The 20,981-nt window shown below is 41.3% G+C and overlaps 1 protein-coding gene across 4 annotated transcripts in view; it reads right to left on the bottom strand.

Annotated features, from left to right (window-relative positions):
• Window positions 1-323: 323 nt before the first annotated feature.
• The window catches only part of lmx1bb (LIM homeobox transcription factor 1, beta b), a 49,776-nt gene continuing 29,118 nt past the window's right edge, over window positions 324-20,981 (bottom strand). For 3 of the 4 annotated variants that reach the window (XM_052068038.1, XM_052068037.1, XM_052068035.1), the window contains 6 exons: window positions 6,615-6,847; window positions 4,854-5,032; window positions 4,476-4,553; window positions 4,052-4,118; window positions 2,473-2,634; window positions 324-1,422 (listed from right to left, as the gene is read on the bottom strand). In XM_052068038.1, the coding sequence (XP_051923998.1) occupies window positions 1,265-1,422; window positions 2,473-2,634; window positions 4,052-4,118; window positions 4,476-4,553; window positions 4,854-5,032; window positions 6,615-6,847 (877 nt within the window). In that variant the 3' untranslated portion in view covers window positions 324-1,264. The remainder of the gene's footprint in view (window positions 1,423-2,472; window positions 2,635-4,051; window positions 4,119-4,475; window positions 4,554-4,853; window positions 5,033-6,614; window positions 6,848-20,981) is intronic. The other variant, XM_052068036.1, reaches the window with a different exon arrangement.

Below are 20,981 nucleotides of genomic sequence, written 5' to 3' on the forward strand. Positions count from 1 at the left end.
TGTGCTTTTTTCTGTTTACAGTGTCCACATTGTAGCAAAAGGAGTAAAGCTGAACATCAACAAGAGACCTATGTCCCTGTCTGACCTCCAGTACGGTGAAAACGTAACAGCCTGCTGTCTGTTTTCAAATATGAGGTTGCCTACTGTACAGCTGTTGGGAAGCATTTGTGCTTCACTAAGCTAGCTGCCTCATTCGGCCAAAATGAATCAACATCTTGACTTGAAGCTGAAGAAATCTGATGTTGTTTGCCATCTTATTATTCTTGTCACATCATTTGTTTCAAATCCGGTACAGTACTTTGAATGAGGCCATTTATTCAATGTTGTCAGGAGAAAGACATTGTTTATTCATCAAACCAGTCAACTTTGGTCAATTAGCAACTTTAACATTTTCAGAATGCACATATAACAATGACAACGAAGAGTGTATGGTCTGTACGAAATAAATAGCACATTGCTCATTTACAGCTTGACTGCGAAAAAGGGTTAATCTTCATATTAAAATGGCACACAAATAGGTTGTGAAACTTGTGAACACACTAATTGCTCCAAAAAAAGTTCTCCTTTTTAAATAAAGCTTTTCATTTTTAATATGTACCTTCAAGAGCCTGTTATAGTTAAATAAATAGAATGCTTTCCAATTTTTAACATGCACATCCAATTTGCCGCGGAAAAGTATTTACATTTCACTGATCTGACTAGTCCACCATTTTCTCCGCCTTTTTTTTAAAGTCCTCTAAACGCTTCTTTCTCACCACAAACTCTCAAACATACATAAATGTACAGTCACGCTTGCAGACATGCTGCACCTATTTACTATTAACACAATATCTAGTACCTATTCATAGTGATCAAAATGCTAGCGGTAAACATGGTAAACTATGTAGTGTTAAGAAGAAAAAAATAATCCAAACACCACATCTTAACCGGGATGACTTAGAAAGGTTTTGTTCACAATTGATCATGCACTGTTTGAATTCACACTGTTATTTGGTTTGAAAGAGTGTCTACTTGTGAACAAGGAAAATAGTAACACGGTATCTCCTGTTGGGGGTAAGCCATCCTAATGAATGGTTTCTAACAATTAACAAGTCTTTTAGTCCCATGATTCTTCACTGTCCTACAAGTGGTTTGGCAATCGTGGACCCAACGCGAGCGCTTTCTTCTGTCGGATCCGTGCTTGTGTACAAACGCCCGAGCGCCAGGCTATAGGGAGAGATGCGCAGTTTGTTCTGTGCTGTTTTTCATTGCTTTCTTTGTCGTTTCATGATGCAAAATAGGAGTTTTGCATGGAGTACAGGCGGTCGATTGGGTTCCCCACACGGGCCTGCATGGAGTTGACTTCTGATGATGCCATGAAGCAGTCACTTAGGCTGGTTAAAGACGTGTCGCTGTCTATGTCGTGGAATGCCGAATCGTTACCTGTGTGAAATAAATTACAAAAATCTGTCACCTCGATGAAGCAGAGTGAACCCCCCCCCCCCCCCCCCAAAAAAAAAACAGCAACTGCACACATCGATGTAATCTTGCGACCTATGGCAGCGCTGGGAAATTATAATTACTAATCGTCACTTGGAGGAATTGTGTTTTTGTGTCATCACAATTGTGAAACCTGTTTCCTCTGAAATCATCAAAACTCACTTTTTGCTGCCCTCGCTGGGACAATTGTGCTCTGTGAGGCCGCATGTAAACAAGGGGCATCCTCCTAAAAGATCTGGCTAATAGCAACTGTTTACGCCTTTCATAAAACCTCAACATGTTATTTGTCTAAAGGGAATAGTTAACTTTATTACACTCTGGATCTTAATGATAGTGCACAAAATGGGGACAGTGTTTTGAGACATATCTTTTAATGCCTTGCCAATATTGTTCTTTTCCCCAAACCGAAGGAGAGTGATGAGACTGGGGATTTAGGTTCTTACTATCAAGAAGAACTAAATGGAGGCAAATTATAAGGAAGTTATGAACTTGTGGAAATGGTCCCTCTGGGGTTTAGTGAGGACATCACTCCGAAAAGTGTTATTCCAGTAACATCCTGTGGATTAAAACTTGATTGACTGATATTTTCCCCCTCCTCTCATTTGCAGTTTAATGTCTTTGCAAAATCTGTGAGTAGTTGCGCTCACTTCCTGATGTGCTGGCAGACACGACCCCCGGTCTTTGTTTGCATTGCTCTCCATCTCCTCAAAGCGCTCCACGCTGACTGACCACATGTTTTTAACCACCAAGATCATCAGCAACGGGATGTCTCAAAACTCGGGGGGGAAAGATCTTGAAACCACATGATCCACAAAACACAAACGCGTCTATATGTACGCTCGCGTTATCGCATGTGGGAGGAGAAGGTGCTCTTAGATCAGGTTGCTGTGGCTTGAAAATATGCTCCGCGCTGGGGAGCTATGAGATTGATCGGGGGGGGGGGGGGGTAGATGAGACAAGTAAGCGGGGGTTCGCAAGTGACTGGATGCTCACCATATGGGTTCATGTGGTCCCCGGGCATCTGTGGAGGGGTGAGCCCCTGTTGGAATGGGTCTGTGCTGTAGCCATTCTGATCCATGGAGACCAGCTGCTGCTGTGGCGGAGGCAGAGGTGTAAAGGAGCTCATCATCCCCTCCATTCGATTGGACATTACTTCTGCAACAAAGTGAGCACACGTGAGGGCAAGTTTGCACGGCACAACAGACAGACTTGTCGATAGGCTTGAACAGGAACAATTAATGTATTGATTCGAGATTCATCTCCTTGCAGGCTACGCTGAATGAAATGTAGTTCCCATATTTAGTTTTTTACAGCACGGATTGGAGTCATTTTTTTTCTAATGAAATATTTAAATCCGTAAGAGGTTATTTATTTCACAACACTTGTTTTTACTGTTGTAAATGTGTTTTAACATTTTCCTTTAAACGTCTTAGAAAAAAAAATCCTCGTCTCACCCCTCGGGTGGTGTCCGTCCCTCATTCAGCTCATATATATATATATATATATATATATATATATATATATATATATATATATATATATATATATATATATATATATATATATAGTGTGTGTGTGTGTGTGTATGAAAAATGCAGTTCTTATGAGAGATAGCGACAAGCTCCAAATGCCTAACCAGTTTGCATGCCTTTGTCATATTACCTTGGAAACCTCCTGAAGCGCACTCGGCCGCGAACCTATAGCCAGTTTGTTTTGCAAACACTTTTCTAAGCAAAGTGAATGATGAAGACACAGCTCTGCAGGAGCTTCTTCCTACGCAAGCTCAATTCCTTGCCCTAATGAAAGAAATGCCATCTATTCCACAAAGTCAAAAATATTTTGATATATAGCAACATTTCAATTCCTTGGTGATACTTTGTGTGTTTTTGTTCACAGGTCATATTATTATTATTATTATTATTATTATTATTATTATTATTATTATTTATTCTGGACATCATTTCATATCATATTTCTTTCTTGTGTGAATAAAAGCGAATTGTGAACAGAAAAAAAACATCAGCAGGAAATCATTTCAGATTCAGTGCTTCAATGATATTTTAATGATACTTTTAGTGCTTGTCTTTTATATGCTCATCACGGCTTGATGTTCATGTAAAACACATCCTGCATGTAATATCTATGTCGTAAGGAGATGATTGAAATGTAAAATATAAAGGAAAGTATATATATATATTTTTTCTTCATTAGCAAGATTATCATTTATAGTGTAGTGTGTAAAGTGTGTAGTACAGTGTGAATTCAAAAGGTCCATTTTTTTTAAATAACAGTAAATATTACAATGGCATAATTATCATGTTTGACCATAATAGCGACACACTATCAGATCCATACTTACACTTGTGCACGCTGCTGATTTTTATTTTTTTTAACTATGGAAGAGAAGAATAAACAATACTATATTTTTAAAAGCAAGGTTTGGGGGGGGAAAAAAAACAAAACATTCTTCTTTGTTTCTTGTTGACTCAAAATACAATGTGCGATGTGATAAAAGACAATAAATATGCAGCACTTGAGAAATGAAAGCTCTTGGTGTGCACTCAGTGGCTACCTTGCCCAAGTCTCTGGGAATTCTGTTGTTCTTGTTGTTGCTGCTGTCTTCTGGCCAACTTCTTCATCTAAACAAAAGAGTCCAAGTTGTGAGGAACTCCCAAAGCTAACATGCAATCTTTAATTTAGAAAGGATGCTTCACGCTCTTCACCCTCGCGTGAACTGCCTGAAATCTGTATCGGAGTACATTTCATTGTCAAGTATCAAAGGATTTTACAAGATAGTCATCGGCCCGAGGGAGGGTGTAGACGTTTAGTGCATCAGTGTGCTAGATTTGCAACTTCAAGTGATATTTCTTTTCTTTTTTGCAGCCGTGAAACGAATGCAGTGATAACTTTAAAACACATAGTTTGGGTGATTTATTCTCCGGGCTCTTTCTGTAAATTCATGATTGGGAAGGGCTGTTTAGTATATTTCTTCCCACCTTCGCTCTTTGGTTCTGGAACCACACCTGGACCACCCGAACACTGAGTCCCGTCTCTGCAGCCAACGTCTCCCTCACCTAAAGACAATGATTTTTAGCATCATGAACAACACGTAAACATACACCCTCATGGTGCAGCATTTGCTTGGTTTTTGAAAGAATGATTCTTTTGATCTGTTGCCTACGGCCACTTGAAAGCTTTTGAGGCAGCGTGTCGTCAGGCGCTTTGCTCCATTTATTACACCAGCTTAAGATTGTTAAAAATTAGACTAAAAATGTACCAATTAGGCCAGAGACGATCAAAATGAATAAAGCTCATCTACACTAACGTCAACGTGATTGAAATCCATCCCCACATTGAAGCCGCCTTACACATACCTTCCTGCAGGGTTTCGAGGAGACCTCAAAGGAGGCCTTGAAAGCTCGTCTCTGCTGAGTGGTCAAAATGGTCCGTGGTCTTTTGGGTCTCCTGGGATCCTTGCTGTCATCCCCTTTCCCCGGGCCTCCTATGCCTCCTTTCTCAGGCTTGATATCCAGTTCCTCATCGTCACTTTTTTCTGCACAAAGATTTGCATCATCAGTATGTGTTTGAACTAACGACACCCTTTTGTCAGTGACAGTCTACTGATGGATATAACATTGTTCTCCGCTCTTCAAGGAGATTAACACACCACAAATGCAAAATCAAAGGACGCGCATGTGTTTTGAATGTGGTTATCAACTGGTTTCAAAAGAAAACTGTCACATGCATAATTGCACTCGCAGAAGTCCACAGCGTGCGCTTGGAATGCACGGCAAAATATGTACATTTGTCACTGAAGTGGACACCGTGTCACTTCTAATATATTGCACTCAGCTTAAACTGATTTGGACAAAATCAGTCTCTGATAAGAAGACGATGTGAAAGTGTTTACAAAGGCAATGATCAAACATATGGGGAATGCATCTTCTACAATGAAGGATAAAAAAGAGAACAATTAGAGAACTGAATTTAGTGCGATAGTTTTATTGTCAAGAGGAAGATAAAAGGAAAAAAAATATTACAACATTGTCATGGAGAAAATGGTAATGACAATGTAGCATTTTGTCATAAAATGTAATCATTTTAAAGCCCACTTTCAGTGGAATGACTCTAACCTAAATACAAGTCAATGTTTTTTCAGGAAAGGCACACATGACGTCTTGGTGTCTGGTTCTGATATGTAACTACATTTGTCCACTGCAAATATATATTGTGTCTACCACATACTGAGGTTAACCTCTGTTCATGTCAACATTTTCTCCATCCCGAAATTTGGAGACACGCACAAAAGCCTGCGCGATGCTGTGGGACACGAGCGAACAAGGATGAGGCAGAGCAAATATTCCCACAAGTTGACAAAAGTTGACATAGGCACAGATGTATTTGACAAATTCCCCGCTTTTGTGCATGTTTAAATGTGAGCCAGATGGTAGTGAACAGTGAGACTTGGCAAAATGCCTTATTGTGTGAGGAGGCTATAGGCGAGGAACACTCGAGCCGATAAGAGTGGAGATGCAGGCGTTCTGCAGAATGGCCCCCAAATCCCTCTGTCACTCACCATGATACAGTGATTTAATTCTTTCCAGCACCACAGCCAGCCCACGCATAGAGAGCGGAGCCGTTATAACAGAGGGGCTTGGCTGAGTCCTGGATCCACTTCCTACTGTATCATAAACTTGTGCTCCCGCTCAAATTAGAAAGCTACCAAAACAAGTCATGTCGGAAGCTTTTACAGCAAGTCATGTCTACTAAATTGCAGCTGTTTAAGCATAAACCATGGTTTGATTTCTCACTTTGCAATACATTCAGGGACCACATCTTTCGGGTAAAATCTCCCTACGTCTACAAAAGTAAACGTAAAATGCTGAACGCTATATATTATCTTGTACTGGATAGTACTAGATGTGTGCCTAATGTTGTGGCCCATGTGTGTGTGTGTGTGTCTGTGTGTGTGTGCGCGCGTGTGAGAACATGAGAACACAAGTTGGCTAGAGTTCGGACCTCTGAGCTGCCACTGCGATGGCACAGCACGCACAAAAGCCAACACCTCGGTGTCATGTGATGATCACACCACGGTGCTGTTCTCACTCTGGTGTGAGAGGGTGCGCAGGGCTCACCTGAGTCTGAGTCATCTGGGCTGACCGAGCTGAGTAAGTCCTTCTCCCTCTCGTAGTCGACCTTGCACAGCAGCTGACCCTCCTTCAGGACAAACTCGTCACCTTTTCTTAGCTGCCGGTCGCACACGCAGCAGCAGAAGCAGTTCAGGTGGTAAACGCACTCCAAAGCTCGCATCACAAACTCTGTTGGGGCAATCTTCTCCATGCACCCGCTGCACTTGGTTGCAAACAACCTAAGAATGAAAACAATATTTTTTTCCCTCCGAAATGCTGGTATACAAAATAGTATTTACCTTAGTCAAAATGTATATAATATATATATATATATTTTTGTTATGACCATACGTAGTTTTAGGAGGATTACACTGGTAATGTATCCATGAAACCATGTATGTAGGGGTGTCACGTAGAGTAATTCAAGGAAGGTCTATTAAATATTGTTGTAGATCTGGAAAAATAGATAAAGCACATCGGAAAATGAATGAATGAATTATTAGTGGCTGGACGGCTCATTGAGTAAAACCGCTGACTTTGGACACAGGTTTTGGGGTTGAAATCTCGAGCAGGATGGATGGTCCATCCACTGTAAAAACTGAGCTAAATCTGCGAGTGGCTTGCTGTGGCGACCCCGGACAGGGGAAAGTTGCTTCTTATTCCTCTGTGTTCCTTGAAAATGTTGGTAATAAAATGTTTAATATTTTTTGCCACAACTGATTATTGATTATCTGGTAACCCATTTCATGGTAACTTGAACTCATCAATATGGATAGTTCTGGCCCCTTGTTTGTTCAAAACTTTGCCCCAACATGATGGGTCAAATCCTCAAGCCAATGCGCTGGGTATAAATAACCCAGCATTGGCACTGTTCCGTCTGGGCCCTGCACTGGCACATCTATGTCACTCAATTTGGGTGACTTTTGAACCATCAGTTAGCTATAACCAGCTCTTGATCACGAGTGAGGGAAAAATAGAATGCCCGTGCAACTGGTGCAGCATTGCGGTGATGTATGGATCTGTCATTATGAAGAAGGAGCCAAACTGAAAAGAAAAGCTCTTGTTGTAGCCGATGATCTCCGTTCCCACCCTTATCGATGGCTTCATGCTCTGGGGCTGACCAAAACAACAAGATCACCGATACAAGAAGCCAAAATGAGGATGCCCGCAAGACGGTTGGAGGGATGAATCTATAATGTTTTTAATTTCTCGGTGGATTATGCAAAAATCAAGCATATTGTCAATTTTGGGTGAAAACTTCAAAGTCCAGATTTGGTCAACCCTCAATAACTCTCGACTATTGGTCAGTCACCAAGTGGATCTGTTACCTTCACAAATGTTTGACCACTTTAAACTGCTGAAAATGTCTTGCTCTGTTTGATGACGCGATGGCTCAACAAAAATGCATTTCATTTGGTCGTCTGAAAAACGATGGTTTTCGGAGACATGCACGAGATTGGTGTCATTGAAAGTGTTCCAGTTCGATGCTGATTCAACTTAGTTTGCATTTGGCCTTAGTGGGGGTCTGCGCTTAACTGAGTGTTATCATTGTCTGTTCTGGAACTTGGCTTAAGATGGGCTTGTGGGTAGTGCGGTCGCTCGACAGGGAAATAATGCTTCAGCACAAAGGATGGTGCGTTGCGTCACTCTGACCAAGAAAATTCATAAGGACGTAATTACCCTGGTAAATGTTAAAAAAGAAAAATAGAGGCCAAAGAGCAAAGACCTCGAATGACTAAAGATTTTACTACGAGATACAGTGACACTTTTGCGTCATAACCCGCAAAAATGTGCATCAGACACCATATCAGGGTCCATGATTCAGTGCTGACTGCTGGGTGTCACATTTTATCTAATAGTCTGACATCATGGCTCTGTGCTGCAACTCTCGCCGCAGTCGTCCAATATCTCCATCTTCTATTGTGGTCAGTCAGCGAGATGTTTGCATTGTTTTATTGGTGACTGTGAGTCATTTAATTTGTGCTCGCATATTCAGAAGAAGCCACATAAAATGAAGCAAGGAGGCAGCGAGCGAGGTTGCTGTTGTCTAGCCGTGAAGCTGGATTTATTAGCGGCTTCTTTGTTTGACCTGGTCAGGAAGACAGCTGGCAGCCGCCTTTCTATTTGTGGTGAACATTTATTTCATTGTGCGACGCAGGGAGGTAACGAGAGGACTATTAAACATCATCGACTGTTTCGGGGCAGGGATGAGCGATGGTGATGAATATAGTGTGTAAATATGAGAGGAGGGTTTTGTTATGTTAATTGTGTTCTTGGTGCTGATTGAGTGCTAATAGGGTGTGTGGGTGTGTGCGTGTTTGTCTGTGTTCACACGTGTGCAAGCAGCACCGGGCAGCTGTATTCATGCTGGAAACAAGTGCGGTTTCTATTGTTAACAAATTGATTGCATCACTTTTGCCCAACAGGACTAGCTCATCACACATCAACAACTGATGAGTTATTTTACAAGGAATACCATAAATTATAATTCAAATAATCACCTGCATTTGTCCCAACTCTCAGTTGCAGAGAACTCGTTTTTACGTGATTGACTTTTCAGCTTTCTCACAGCGTCAATCTAGATTTAGCAAGAGTTGAAAAATCCTATAATCTGTCCTTTATTACAATAAATTAAGAAGATTATTATTTCTTAATGGAAAAATCTCACGAATAAGACGTAAAAAAATTTTTGGGCAAGTTTCTAAAAGAAATCGAATCTTTTCTACTAGGTAAAAGAAAAAAACACGAACAAACAAAGCACAATTTTTAATTTGGAAAAAAAAAATTAAAAAGTGTAATCTCTTCCCTATAAAACAGAATATTCAGGGAGTAGTTTCACATTTTTAGAAGGATTAGTGTGTTATATGGTGGGATCAGTGGAAAGAAGTGATGAATCTCTCAGCACAAGTTCCGAGCTGTAATGTTTAGCTATTGATTGACGGCTTAGGCTAAGAAAGACAGCGCAAAGTTGAGGAAATGACTTGTTAGCGCTGTTTTGATACGTCCAGGATTCTGCATTCAGCTACGGCCGCTCTCTCAAATCTTCCCATCTAGATGAAAACATTCTCATTCAGCCCCTTTTCCTTTCTTCTCTTCCGTGCACCGAGTCTAATCTTGTAAGCCATTATTTTTCTATTTCCCCTCTCTGTCACTTTGCATTATTTTTGCTGCTGTAATTCCTATTCGTCCCTTCTGGAATCTTCCTGTCCTGCTTTGTCCTCGACTCTAATCCGGACTTTCTGCCTGTTTTCAGCCCCTGGTCCCCATTCTCTGCGGGGTTCAGATGGAATAGCCACGCATGACGCCCCTTCTATGGCAACCACACCTCCACAGGAAGGCAACGGCGACTTTTCGGATGGGCAGAGAGGGCCTTTGAGAATCTGGCAGCAGAAGTAAATCCTTCTCTAAGGAACAAGGAGAATTAGCAGGGAGCAGTGGACTAGGGATTTAACCCTACCCCTCTCCTTTGAAAGGCACAGTCAGGCCCACTCCTGCGGCTCGCCACAATCAAACAGAAGAGGAGTGGGGAGGTGGCAGCGGGGAGAGGAGAACACAAACTCCCTGAATGACACAAGCAGTGGATTGTGGAGGAGCCTAATCCCACTTTAATACCTTTCCAAGTTCAGCTGCTAAAGAATGCTCTTTAAAACAACACCGCTGTGTGAGCAGTGAAGGTTGACCAGGGGGAGGCACTCCATTCAACCTCCCCAACATTACCTGATTAGTGGTTTGAGGTCCGGGGCCACTGGGCCAACGTGCCCGCGGGAGGCAGCCGGGACGACATAAAAAATGATTTCATGTCGACAAGAAGCAGAACTGTGTTAACGTTACAAGAGTCAAAATCTATACGGGGATGTCACGCTTCAAAAAGAAGATATGAGCCCAAAGCAGCCTTTTTAAATGTATGACGATGGCAATTCTAATCAATTCGCTGATTGCTGTCATAACTTTATAAACCGTAAAGTTAAACCATAAACCCGTGCGTTACCTGAATACATGAACAGTACTTCTGGCAGGACATTTGCTCTGACTCCTCCTAATTCTTTATCAGTATATTGTGCAAGCACCGGGCACCCCGGTGAGGTTAAGCGGCTCACAAAATGGATAAACGGATGGCTGAAATGATGGAAGGATGGATAGACAATGGATGGATGGATGAATGGATGGATGGATAATGTTGCTGTATATGTTGATGTTACAACAATACATGATATATTTTGGGAAATTCTGGCCCAACAGTACGTAGATACCTTCTTCTAAAATAAAGACAAAGTAGCTCCAATTGTATCGATGGAACTCCAATGTAACTGTTGTGACAAGCTTTGATTTTTTATTTTTTTGCTGACATTGCGTCATATTCAACCTCTACGTGAACCACCGGCTGACCACGTGGACCTGCAGCTGCCTGCCGTGTAACACGACTCCAACTGTCGCGGCTAGGACCACCAGCATGAACAATTCCCATGCCGTATTTCGCTTTCCTTCTCCCACACCTGAGCGCACAGATCAAGGGATGAGCGCCTCCACTGTGGATCAATGGCTGCATCTCAAGCAGAGAGCTGTCAATATTTACCTAGGCCTCCCCAATGGACTCATAAATGAAAGAAAAAGGGCCTATCTCAGCACATAGCTCGCTCCCGGAGGACTCATCACGTCCTTCTTTTTAATCCTGTGTCCACATACCTGTAATCCCTTGTCTGTTCTTTCTCAATTTATCTGTGATTGGGTTTATCCACTCTGACAGATTATCTCACTGGTGGTAAGGTTTTAGTAAATATAAACAGACACAGCCAAGAGTTAAAAGTATTATATAGAAGACAAGGCCGACAGGGAGCAGCACTTATTTTGTCTGATGAACACTTCAGGCTGGCCAAGTGCAGCTGAGAGACTTCAGCATCTTCTTCCTCCTTTTTACAGGCACTCTGGAGAACTATGCACTCTCCCTTTGAACAGATTATAGGCAACTTAAAGTGTGACAACGTCTTAAGCTCTCACCACATGCTGCCAATGATTTCCCTTCCACAGACATTACATTTAATGCTTCTGCTGCAGTGATAAGTATCAGGAGGACTGGGCAGGATGAAAGAAAGTGAGAAGCATAAAGAAAGAAGGAGGTGGGACGGGGGTGGTGCTGAGTTGATCATGCTACATTTAGCAACACGTGCGACACACTCAGATTTTGCTGACCGGTACTCCGAGGAATACCAAAACAGTTTCAGGAACAATACACCCCGGCCTCTTATGTCAGCGAATCTCATCCAAGCCTGAGGGGATGAGGATTATCCCGGCAGCAGCTGTAAACTATTACTTTTAAGATTGTTTTGGCTAGGCAACCCGTGGTCACGCCAATCATGATCGGGTGTGACCGTCAGAACAAGGTCTCGAGACAGGATGGGTGACACGCAGTCAGTAGTCCCATATATTTTTATTTTAGTTATTTTTCATTCTGCTAAAGCTAAATGTAAGGAGAGTTTAAAGATTATTTTTTGACAACTTTGTTTTTAGGCATCCAAACTAATTTGATGACTTGAAAAATGGTCTCAAAGTGGATGGATATTTTTTTTTTTTTGTATTACAGTTGTCTGGGAATAGTGTCAGCATGCATGTGTGTCAAGTGTCTGAGTATGCTAAACATGCAAACCACATGATGATTTCAGTCATTATAGGAAGGGCTGTCTGAACGTGTGAATGGGGACTTTTTTTTTCTAATGGAAAGCAACTTTCCACTTCCCTCCTTAAAGGTGAAAATCTGCAATATGAGGAGTTTCACTTAAATCAGAAACATTTGATCCCAAGATGGTAAACAATGTTAATCTTTTCAAATGTAAACCTTTTTGTACCTTTGCTGTGTAGAGTATATTCAACCCTGCATCCGTTAAATACCAACCCAAATTTTACTAATACGAGGATATACATTTTTGCAGAGAGAAAGGGAAAGAAGTAGATTTCAAAAGAATGCTGCATTTAACATTTAAATTTAATTTAATGTCTTTAAGAAAGAAAGAAAGAAAGAAAGAAAGAAAGAAAGAAAGAAAGAAAGAAAGAAAGAAAGAAAGAAAGAAAGAAAGAAAGAAAGAAAGAAAGAAAGAAAGAAAGAAAGAAAGAAAGAAAGAAAGAAAGAAAGAACCAGGTGCAACAAACATGTCCTCATGAATCAATGTCCCCAAAAAAGTGATATGGTCATGTCGTCTGTGTAAACATCTCAGTGGCTGACCTTGTTTCATATGATCAGCTTTTCTCTTTGGACTACAGATTCATGGAGAGTAATGAAGCCAAATAAAAAGTGCCATCCTACTGCTCCCAAGGGCTAGCTCCAGTCAGCTCTAAAAGCTGCTTAATCACCATCCCATGCTTACAACATTAGCATAATAATGACCTTTAAATCGAGCCTCTTTGTTTTTTAATTAAACTCCCAGCAGGTAAAAGTAAAACACATTAACCAGAGATGTGTACACCGTTAATGGCCCAATGGTGCCTTCTTCATCACACGGCCCTGGCCACGGGGTTCTGCTCGTTCCCCTCCCTGGCTCACGGCACCGGCTGCCTCCGAAGCTCACCGGGGAAGAATGAGAAGACCTGATTGCACTTGCACGGCCAAGATAATAGCGGAGACGTGTTGGAAGTGTCGCCGCACGTGTCTGCACCTGCATTACGTCGAAGGGGGAAACAGAAAAGCCGCTCGACGGATCTTAACTGATTCTGTAAAAACACAAGGCTAACGGTAAGTTTGGAGCTAAGTGTTTTCCAGGATCATCTATCCCACAAGTCATCCGGTGTGAAAATAAACATGGCCGCTTTAATTCTATGGCAGCGTGAGCTCTCAAATCGAGGAATGTGCAGCTCCTGAGACGACATCTCTGTCCGATATCTGTGGCTGGATACTGCACAGCTGCACAAAGAAATCCTAAACCTGAATTCGTTATTCAAATGATGTCACTTCGGCGACTGCGCATTTCCGATGACGCAAAGCCCAGCCTAAAACATGCTAACCTCTTGCGTTTAACAGTGCTGAATATGTCAAGTGTCTTACGCCTTGCAAGTTGAGCAGGCATACGATAATGTTACACACGAGGCAGTGCAGGGCTCTGAAAGCGGTGCGCTGAGAATTGTCTTGCAGCATCAAGTGAGCGGCTGCTTCTCATTCACATGTATCTGTTAATGAGTCTGAGGGGAAAATGGGATCTCTCTCTTCTTTCTCCCTCTCCCTCTCTGAGGGTGGAAATAATCCTCCTCCCAGCCACACAGGTAGAACAAAGCTGGCAGAGTGAAAGGGACAGTGTACTGGGCAGCGGAGGAGGCTAAGTACACATCTAAATACAAGAGTAAGCAGACAGGCACATAGGATGCTGTTTGGACAGCTGGTGTTCCTGAGTATCAGAAATCACATGAAGCTAATTTTTCCACCACCTTGGAACAAACAGGATTGCAGCAATGGAATTAGAATGACAAAATAATGAATGTCAAGTTTTCTGAAGAAAAAAAAGTGTATCCTATGCGATAATAATAATATGTCAACTAAACCAACCATAATAATAACAACAGTAAAATAATAATATGAACATGAATATGAATATACATATGTATAAATACAGGTCAGGTCAGGATTTTTTTTAGGGGGGGGCTTTTGTAATATGCATCGGCTAACAATTGAGGTCTCGGCCTGCTTGATGAGCCACTGGGAGCAATTGCAGCTTGCGAAAGAACTGGGAGAGCACAGAGAGTGATGGCTACAATAAGGCTAATGGCTATCACATGTTATAGAGCTCTAACTGACTATAACTGCGCACAGAAACATGGTTCCCCCTTGTGCAACTTTCTGCAAATTCTGCCTTTACAACACAAGAGAGGCACTGATTTATCAGCAACTTTGTTTTGATATTGTAGCTGGCAGTGCTGTTGAAATGGACTGCCTTATATGAGAGGTGTTTAATATTTTGGCCACACCAGGACCTTTAAATACGCATTCTGTTGTACAAAAGCAGCTGTAGAAAGCCCAGTTGTAAAGAAGAGTTATTATCGATTACACTTTAAGCAGCCAAACAAAATTCAAGGGCGAGATCCATGCATGGAATTGTTTTAGTGTTACGGCCTGATACACAGTATCACTTGTAGTGTCTCGGCTAACGGATTGACATGTCTAAATGACAAGTCATAAATCTTACAATTTAAACTTAATGAAACAATTAGGATTTTATGTCGCATAATCAAAGTCCACTTTGGTTTATTCACATTCATTCTTACTTTCAAGAAGAACAACAAATCGTTCTGTATTGTTTTGGAAAATAAACCTCCCGATTCAGTGCTGGAATGGTTAAAAAACAACATTTGGATTGGAGGGCTTTATAATTACCACTGACCTGGAGGTTCTGTATATAAGAAATAAAACAAACAGTAATATGAGGTGTTCTAAAGCACAAGTCTACAAATATGCAAAGACAGGGTCTGGTGGAGAGCATCGCGCTTTGGCTTCTTTTCTTCACTCCTAATCTGGGGGTCTACACAATATTAAGACGGCTTTGGAGCCACTTGTGACCCAGCTGTGCACTAATGAAAAATTCCACAGTGCTGCGCAGAGGCCAGTGGAGCTTGACCTCTTTCCACCACGAACCAAGCCATGTCCATCTTGAGGAGTTTACCAGCGCTGGAAGATGCTGGATTAATACATATCAAAGAAGAATGGCAGACAATCTGGGAAAGGCTGTGAAAAGCCCAGATGCATTCCCCCCTCTTTTCTTCCATTGCAATCTTGTGTTCTTCTGGCATATTGGCGGAAAGTAAAGTGTTTGACCAGGTTTTAATGGGCTGAGATGATCTGGAGATCATTGTGCCGGACATGGATTGTACGACGGGGCTCTGTTTACTTAACAGAGATTCAGCCTAAGACCAAAATTAGTTTGAAGAGAGGGAATGTGAGGCAAGAAGGAATTAGATGTTCACAAGATCGGTGTTTGTATGTGTGTGATAGCGCTGCCCTTAATCCTACACAACCGTTTCAACTGTGGAGAAGTGTACTGACTGCTGCAAGGTTAGGCGGTGAGCAGCCACTGCGGAATGGATCCCATGTCCTCACATGAATCAATAAGTCGAATCACGTTGACCTGTAAAGTGAGTGTTTCTCGCACAACACAAAAACATTTTATTTTCATTTGTTTTGTTTTTTAATTTGATGATTTGTGGTTGAATCTTTTTTTTCTTCTTTTTTTCTTCTTTACTGGACTGTTTCATTTTCTCAACATTGCGATGTAAAATGTTTTTGTTAGAAAAAGTAGGTTTTTTTTCATATGCGTAAATTGATAAGTACAATAAATTGTTCACATTTGGCAAAGTATAATATTGGGTAGCATAGGATAGCATAATCTATGGTATGGTATGTTGTGGGAAAGAAACTGAGTTTTATTTACTATATAAAAAAAGATTCAGAGGGCGCTAAATGTTTTGATGGTGTCCTGCCTTTTCCTTACCTAAGGATTTTCATATAATGACAAAATCCTAGAGATAATGTCTCCATTTGGAAATGGTAGTGGAGGGACAATTACACAAAATTACAATGTCAGTAAATTGTTTATTTTAATACTGGAAAAATATTTCAAAATTGTGGCACTTGAGGGGTAAACATAAACTGTATTTACTGAAAAACAGATGAATTAACTTTCAAAGGTACTGGTGCCAGCATCGAATTCGGTTCTAAATAATAGACTAAATAATTTAAGCGTCAAAGTAATTTCACCAATCTGGTCAGCCACTGTAAAAGGCATTCTGTTAAAACCTTCAGGGAATAGAATATATATTGAAAGTTGCATGGTGGAGGCATAGTCTGGAGAAAATGAAAGAGGGGATCGCAAATGAAAAATAAACAGTTGTAGAAAGACGGGATGCTTTAAAACCCGGGGGTTGGGGATTAACATTCAGATTAGCATTCAATTAATATATTTGAATTTCTGATCAGCAATCCTCTTCAAAGAACAAAATCCCAAGATTAGCAGGCGTTATGCAAAAAAGATGTGTTTTTTTTCTTCTTTTTTTGTCAAAATGTTGCTACACTAGCCAAACAAATATGTCTGAAGAACTGACATGGGTGTATGGCTGTAGCCATGCCGACCGAATAGTAGGTTGGAGCCCTGGAGAAGGGTGCAGTGTTGGAATGTGTCAAATAGACAGAGAGTCACAGAGAGAGGGCACAGAGACACACACACACACACACACAGAAAAGCAAAACCCGCTGTTTCACAAAAGCGTATCAGCTACATTATTAAGACCACCTACAAGGTCCAGGGGTCTTTGGCTCGAGAAATGAAAAGGTTATTCTCCATCATTACGTGTCGTTTTGAATATATGTACAATCTAATGTGGCTCAATACTTGCACTCGATAAAATCCGAAGGTAAGCAAAATGTGGAAAAGTGCAGTTCATCAGCTCATCAAACTAAAACTAAGTTCAGAAATATACAATAAAAAACGTGTTAAACTCATATCTATTTCACCGCATCAACTCAGACTAAGCATTTAATCTTAGCAAATGTAGATTTGTTTTTATCATCAAATTGTGCTGGTGACAGTGAGTGTATCATCCTGTAATTTAATAGTCTATTCCAGGGGTGTCAAACTCGTTTTTGTCATGGGAACATTTCAGTTACCGTTTCCCCTGGAGGGCCGTTATGACTGAAACCTTATTAAAAAGTCAATAATAACTGGTTATTCAACAATTGTTTGAGTTACTGTAATGAGAGGTTTGGTAACAAAAAATTGTGACAATATGTCGCTTATTTATTACAGATGAGAATTTTAAATTTTGGTAGAGATTTTAGCAATAATCATGGAAATTGACATGTTTGATTTGCTTTCACAGGCCACTTAAAATGATGTGGCGGGCCAGATCTGGCTCCCGGGCCTTGACTTTGACACCTGTGGTCTATTCCATCTTGCATGAGACAGTATGTATTTCATGTTTTGTGCATCAAGTGTTTTGTTATTTTAATGGTTATGATTTGAAACATGGCGGCACGGGGATGAGGTGGTATGCACTTCCTCTTCACAGCGAAGAGGTGTGGGGTTCAATTCCCGCTCCGGCCTTCCTGTTTATAGTTTGTATGTTCTTCCTTTGCCTGTGTGGGTTTTCTCAGGGTACTCCGGTTTCCACCCACATTCCAAAAAACATGCATGGCAGGTTAATGGAATGCTTTAAATTGTCGCTACTGGGTGTGATTGTGAGCGTGAATGGTTGTTCCTCTATGTATGCCCTGTGATTGGCTGGCAAACAATTCAGGGTGTACCCTGCGTACTGCTCGAAAACTGGGATAGGCTCCAGCACGCCTGCAACCCTCCTGGGGATAAGCGGATGAGACAATAGATGGATAGATTTGAAACATATTTCCCAAAACTTTTACACATAGGGCATGTGCAAAACAGGCACAATTTGAAGATGTACTTGTGTATATGGAAGATATGGCAGCTGAACCGTGTGCAGCCAGGATTGTGCCTGCAAAATATACTAAATTGCCAAGCAGTTCATTTTGCATATTGGGGGAGGAGTATATGGAAAGAGATGTGATTTATCAAACAAGAGGAAAATTGTCCAAGATAAATGTAATCAGAAATGCAATTTTGGAGCTTCTGAAGGATCTTAAGGCTCTCATTGAGCCAGTCACAATGAGTTATGCCATGTCAACAATGACAAAGCTATTGAGTTGAGTTCATTGAGGTGAGTTGAAATCAAGGGGATGGGCACATACTTGTACATCCAATTGCTGGCTTCCAAAAAAAAATTGTCTGACTCTCGTACAATGTTGATTTGCCTCTTCCACTAAAACTTCCAATTTCATCACTTCAAATGTTCTTTTGAGTTAGCGGTGCTCTCACAATTGTTCCATGGTGACCAAAACTCTCTTTTTAATAAGTGATACAAGCTGTCGGGATGTTTCTTGAGCAAAACCATCACCACGGAGATGACAAGCCGGGCTATGGTCCTCCTCTCCTACAGTCCCCTAATAAATTCCATCCCAGGAGAAACTGTTGCTTGTCTGAAGAGCTACATACTGCGTAGCAGTGATCCACCAACCACCGTTCTGTGGCCGATTTGGTACAAGGCTATGCAGATAGATTAAAAAATGTTTTTAATTGTTTATATTTTTGTTTATATTGTTCATATTTTTTATAGCGAAACGTTTACATCCAGATTCGGAATGGAGTAGGTTGTTGGTCAATGAAAAATCTGAAGTACTGTGAAATGGTCCATGGTCAAAAATTATTGGGGGCTGCTGCTGTACAGTAATTATAACCAAAGGGGAATGAAAAAAATAAATTAAAAAACATGTTGTGCTGATGAAGTTTTCTGGGAAAAATTCAACTTTATTACAGCCCTTTTTACACCTGTTGCAAACAGCACCCACAATTTTGGCACAATCGTCAAGGAAGAATCGGGTGGCCACTGTAACTATACCATAAAACAAAAATACAAAGAAAGGAAACAGACGGGAAATAAAAGGAAAGAGTGTGGCTGTTTGGCTGATGAATCCATTCATTAAATGCACTTGGGCATCTCCTGAAGAAAGATTCCCATTTATTTTCACAAGTAGAAGAAATTGTAAGTATTCTTGTAAAACACAATGTATGGATATAAATTTGGCAAACTTGGCAATCGCAATAGCCAGTTGAATCCCAGAAAGGTGTATTTTGATTCCGAAAGCTCACGTGGTATTTTTGAGTCGCCGTTAAATGACGGCGTTGTTCACAGGCAAATAAAATTTTGAATTGTGGCAAAAGCGGTGGCCGACAGTCAGGCACCCGTGCAAACTACACAGTAAATTTCGTCCAGTACATCTTACACTAAAAAGACTACATTTTGTCCCAGTGTAAACAGAGTGAAATTTGAAAGTAAAATATTCAGAAAAAAATATATAACACAGGAAAAAATTGGAGCTATATTTACCCGAAAAATAAAAAAAAAGTTTTTTGACTCAGAAATTCTAAGGGTTTTTTTCCAAAGGAGTTTAAAGTAAACTTAAAATTTACAGTGTAACTGCACAGTTCATTCAGTAGGCCCTCCGTCTAAATAAATGTGGCAAACATCTCTTAATCGCTCAAATTATCTCTGATTGGTGTTTTACTGTCTGTACAAGGACAGACAATGGCTTGTCACCCATTGAGATATTTGCTTAAACCAGCATTGCGTTTCCACATTATTTGTGTTGAATCTCCATCAAACCAACTAAAGTTTCTGTTAAACTATTTTGCTCTTCTTGTCTTAAAGTACTCAAGCATGCATTGGGGCCTTAGGCAAGTTTTAGATAGAGGTTGCCTGGTGCCCTCCCTGTTATTTCTCTTGACATTATATCTCAACCCCTACCCTGACCGCCTCATACCCCCAATCACACACATACACACACACACTAAATAGAGCAGCTCTCTGTCATGTGTTTGGCAGCGTGTAACATCTCATCTGTCCAGCTGGAAGAGAACAGGTTTGACAAAATTCTCTCTCCTCCACATGGAGCCTCGGAGGCAAAGAATGGAATGACAGAAGCATGGCACGGCACGTCTGCTCACTTTGCAAACCAACCGACAATGTTTCTGCATGGCCCCACGGCGCTGACTTGGAGTCAGCTCAGTTGTCTTAGCCCGGCTCTTCAAGTGACTGCCTTGTGACGCGGCAGGTTTTTCTTCCCACCTCTACTTCAGAAACTATAAGACTCATACTGATGGTAGATTTCCTATACATGGTGTTATGTATGTGTTAAGCATCCATGCATCCATCTTCTACCGCTTATCCGGGGCCGGGTCGCGGGGGCAACAGCTTTAGCAGGGAAGCCCAGACCTCCCTCTCCTTAGCTACTTCTTCCAGCTCTCCCCGGGGGATCCCGAGGCGTTCCCAGGCCAGCTGGGTGACATAGTCTCTCCAGCGTGTCCTGGGTCTTCCTCGGGTTCTCCTCCCGGTGGGACATGCCCGGAACACCTCACCAGGGAGGCGTTCAGGAGGCATCCGAATCAGATGCCCAAGCCACCTTGTGTTGAGCACAATATTTTACAATTGATATTTTGCTTGTTCCTTCTTTTAACACTACGTGGATAAAAATCAACAGAAACTCATCTTCACAATTGTAACGATTCTCAACCTGGAACACGTGAGAATAATGATTTAGATGTGAAGTTTGTGGCGAAGTATATATTTAGAAGTCAAATATGGCCGCACACATGAGAAAACACACGGAGGGAACAAACCTTCCATCAATCAAGAGGAGCCTCAACCACTCTGGGAAACTTGGATGAGTTTGGTGTGGAAAAATTTGAGAGCCCTGACCTCAACCCCGTGAAATGCCTTTAGGACTAACCTGAGAACTCGTTTTTCTTTTACTTCATAAAGTTTCTGTAGATGTGTGGG

Source organism: Hippocampus zosterae, chromosome 6, assembly GCF_025434085.1.
Source record: "Hippocampus zosterae strain Florida chromosome 6, ASM2543408v3, whole genome shotgun sequence".
Taxonomy (NCBI): Eukaryota; Metazoa; Chordata; class Actinopteri; order Syngnathiformes; family Syngnathidae; genus Hippocampus; species Hippocampus zosterae.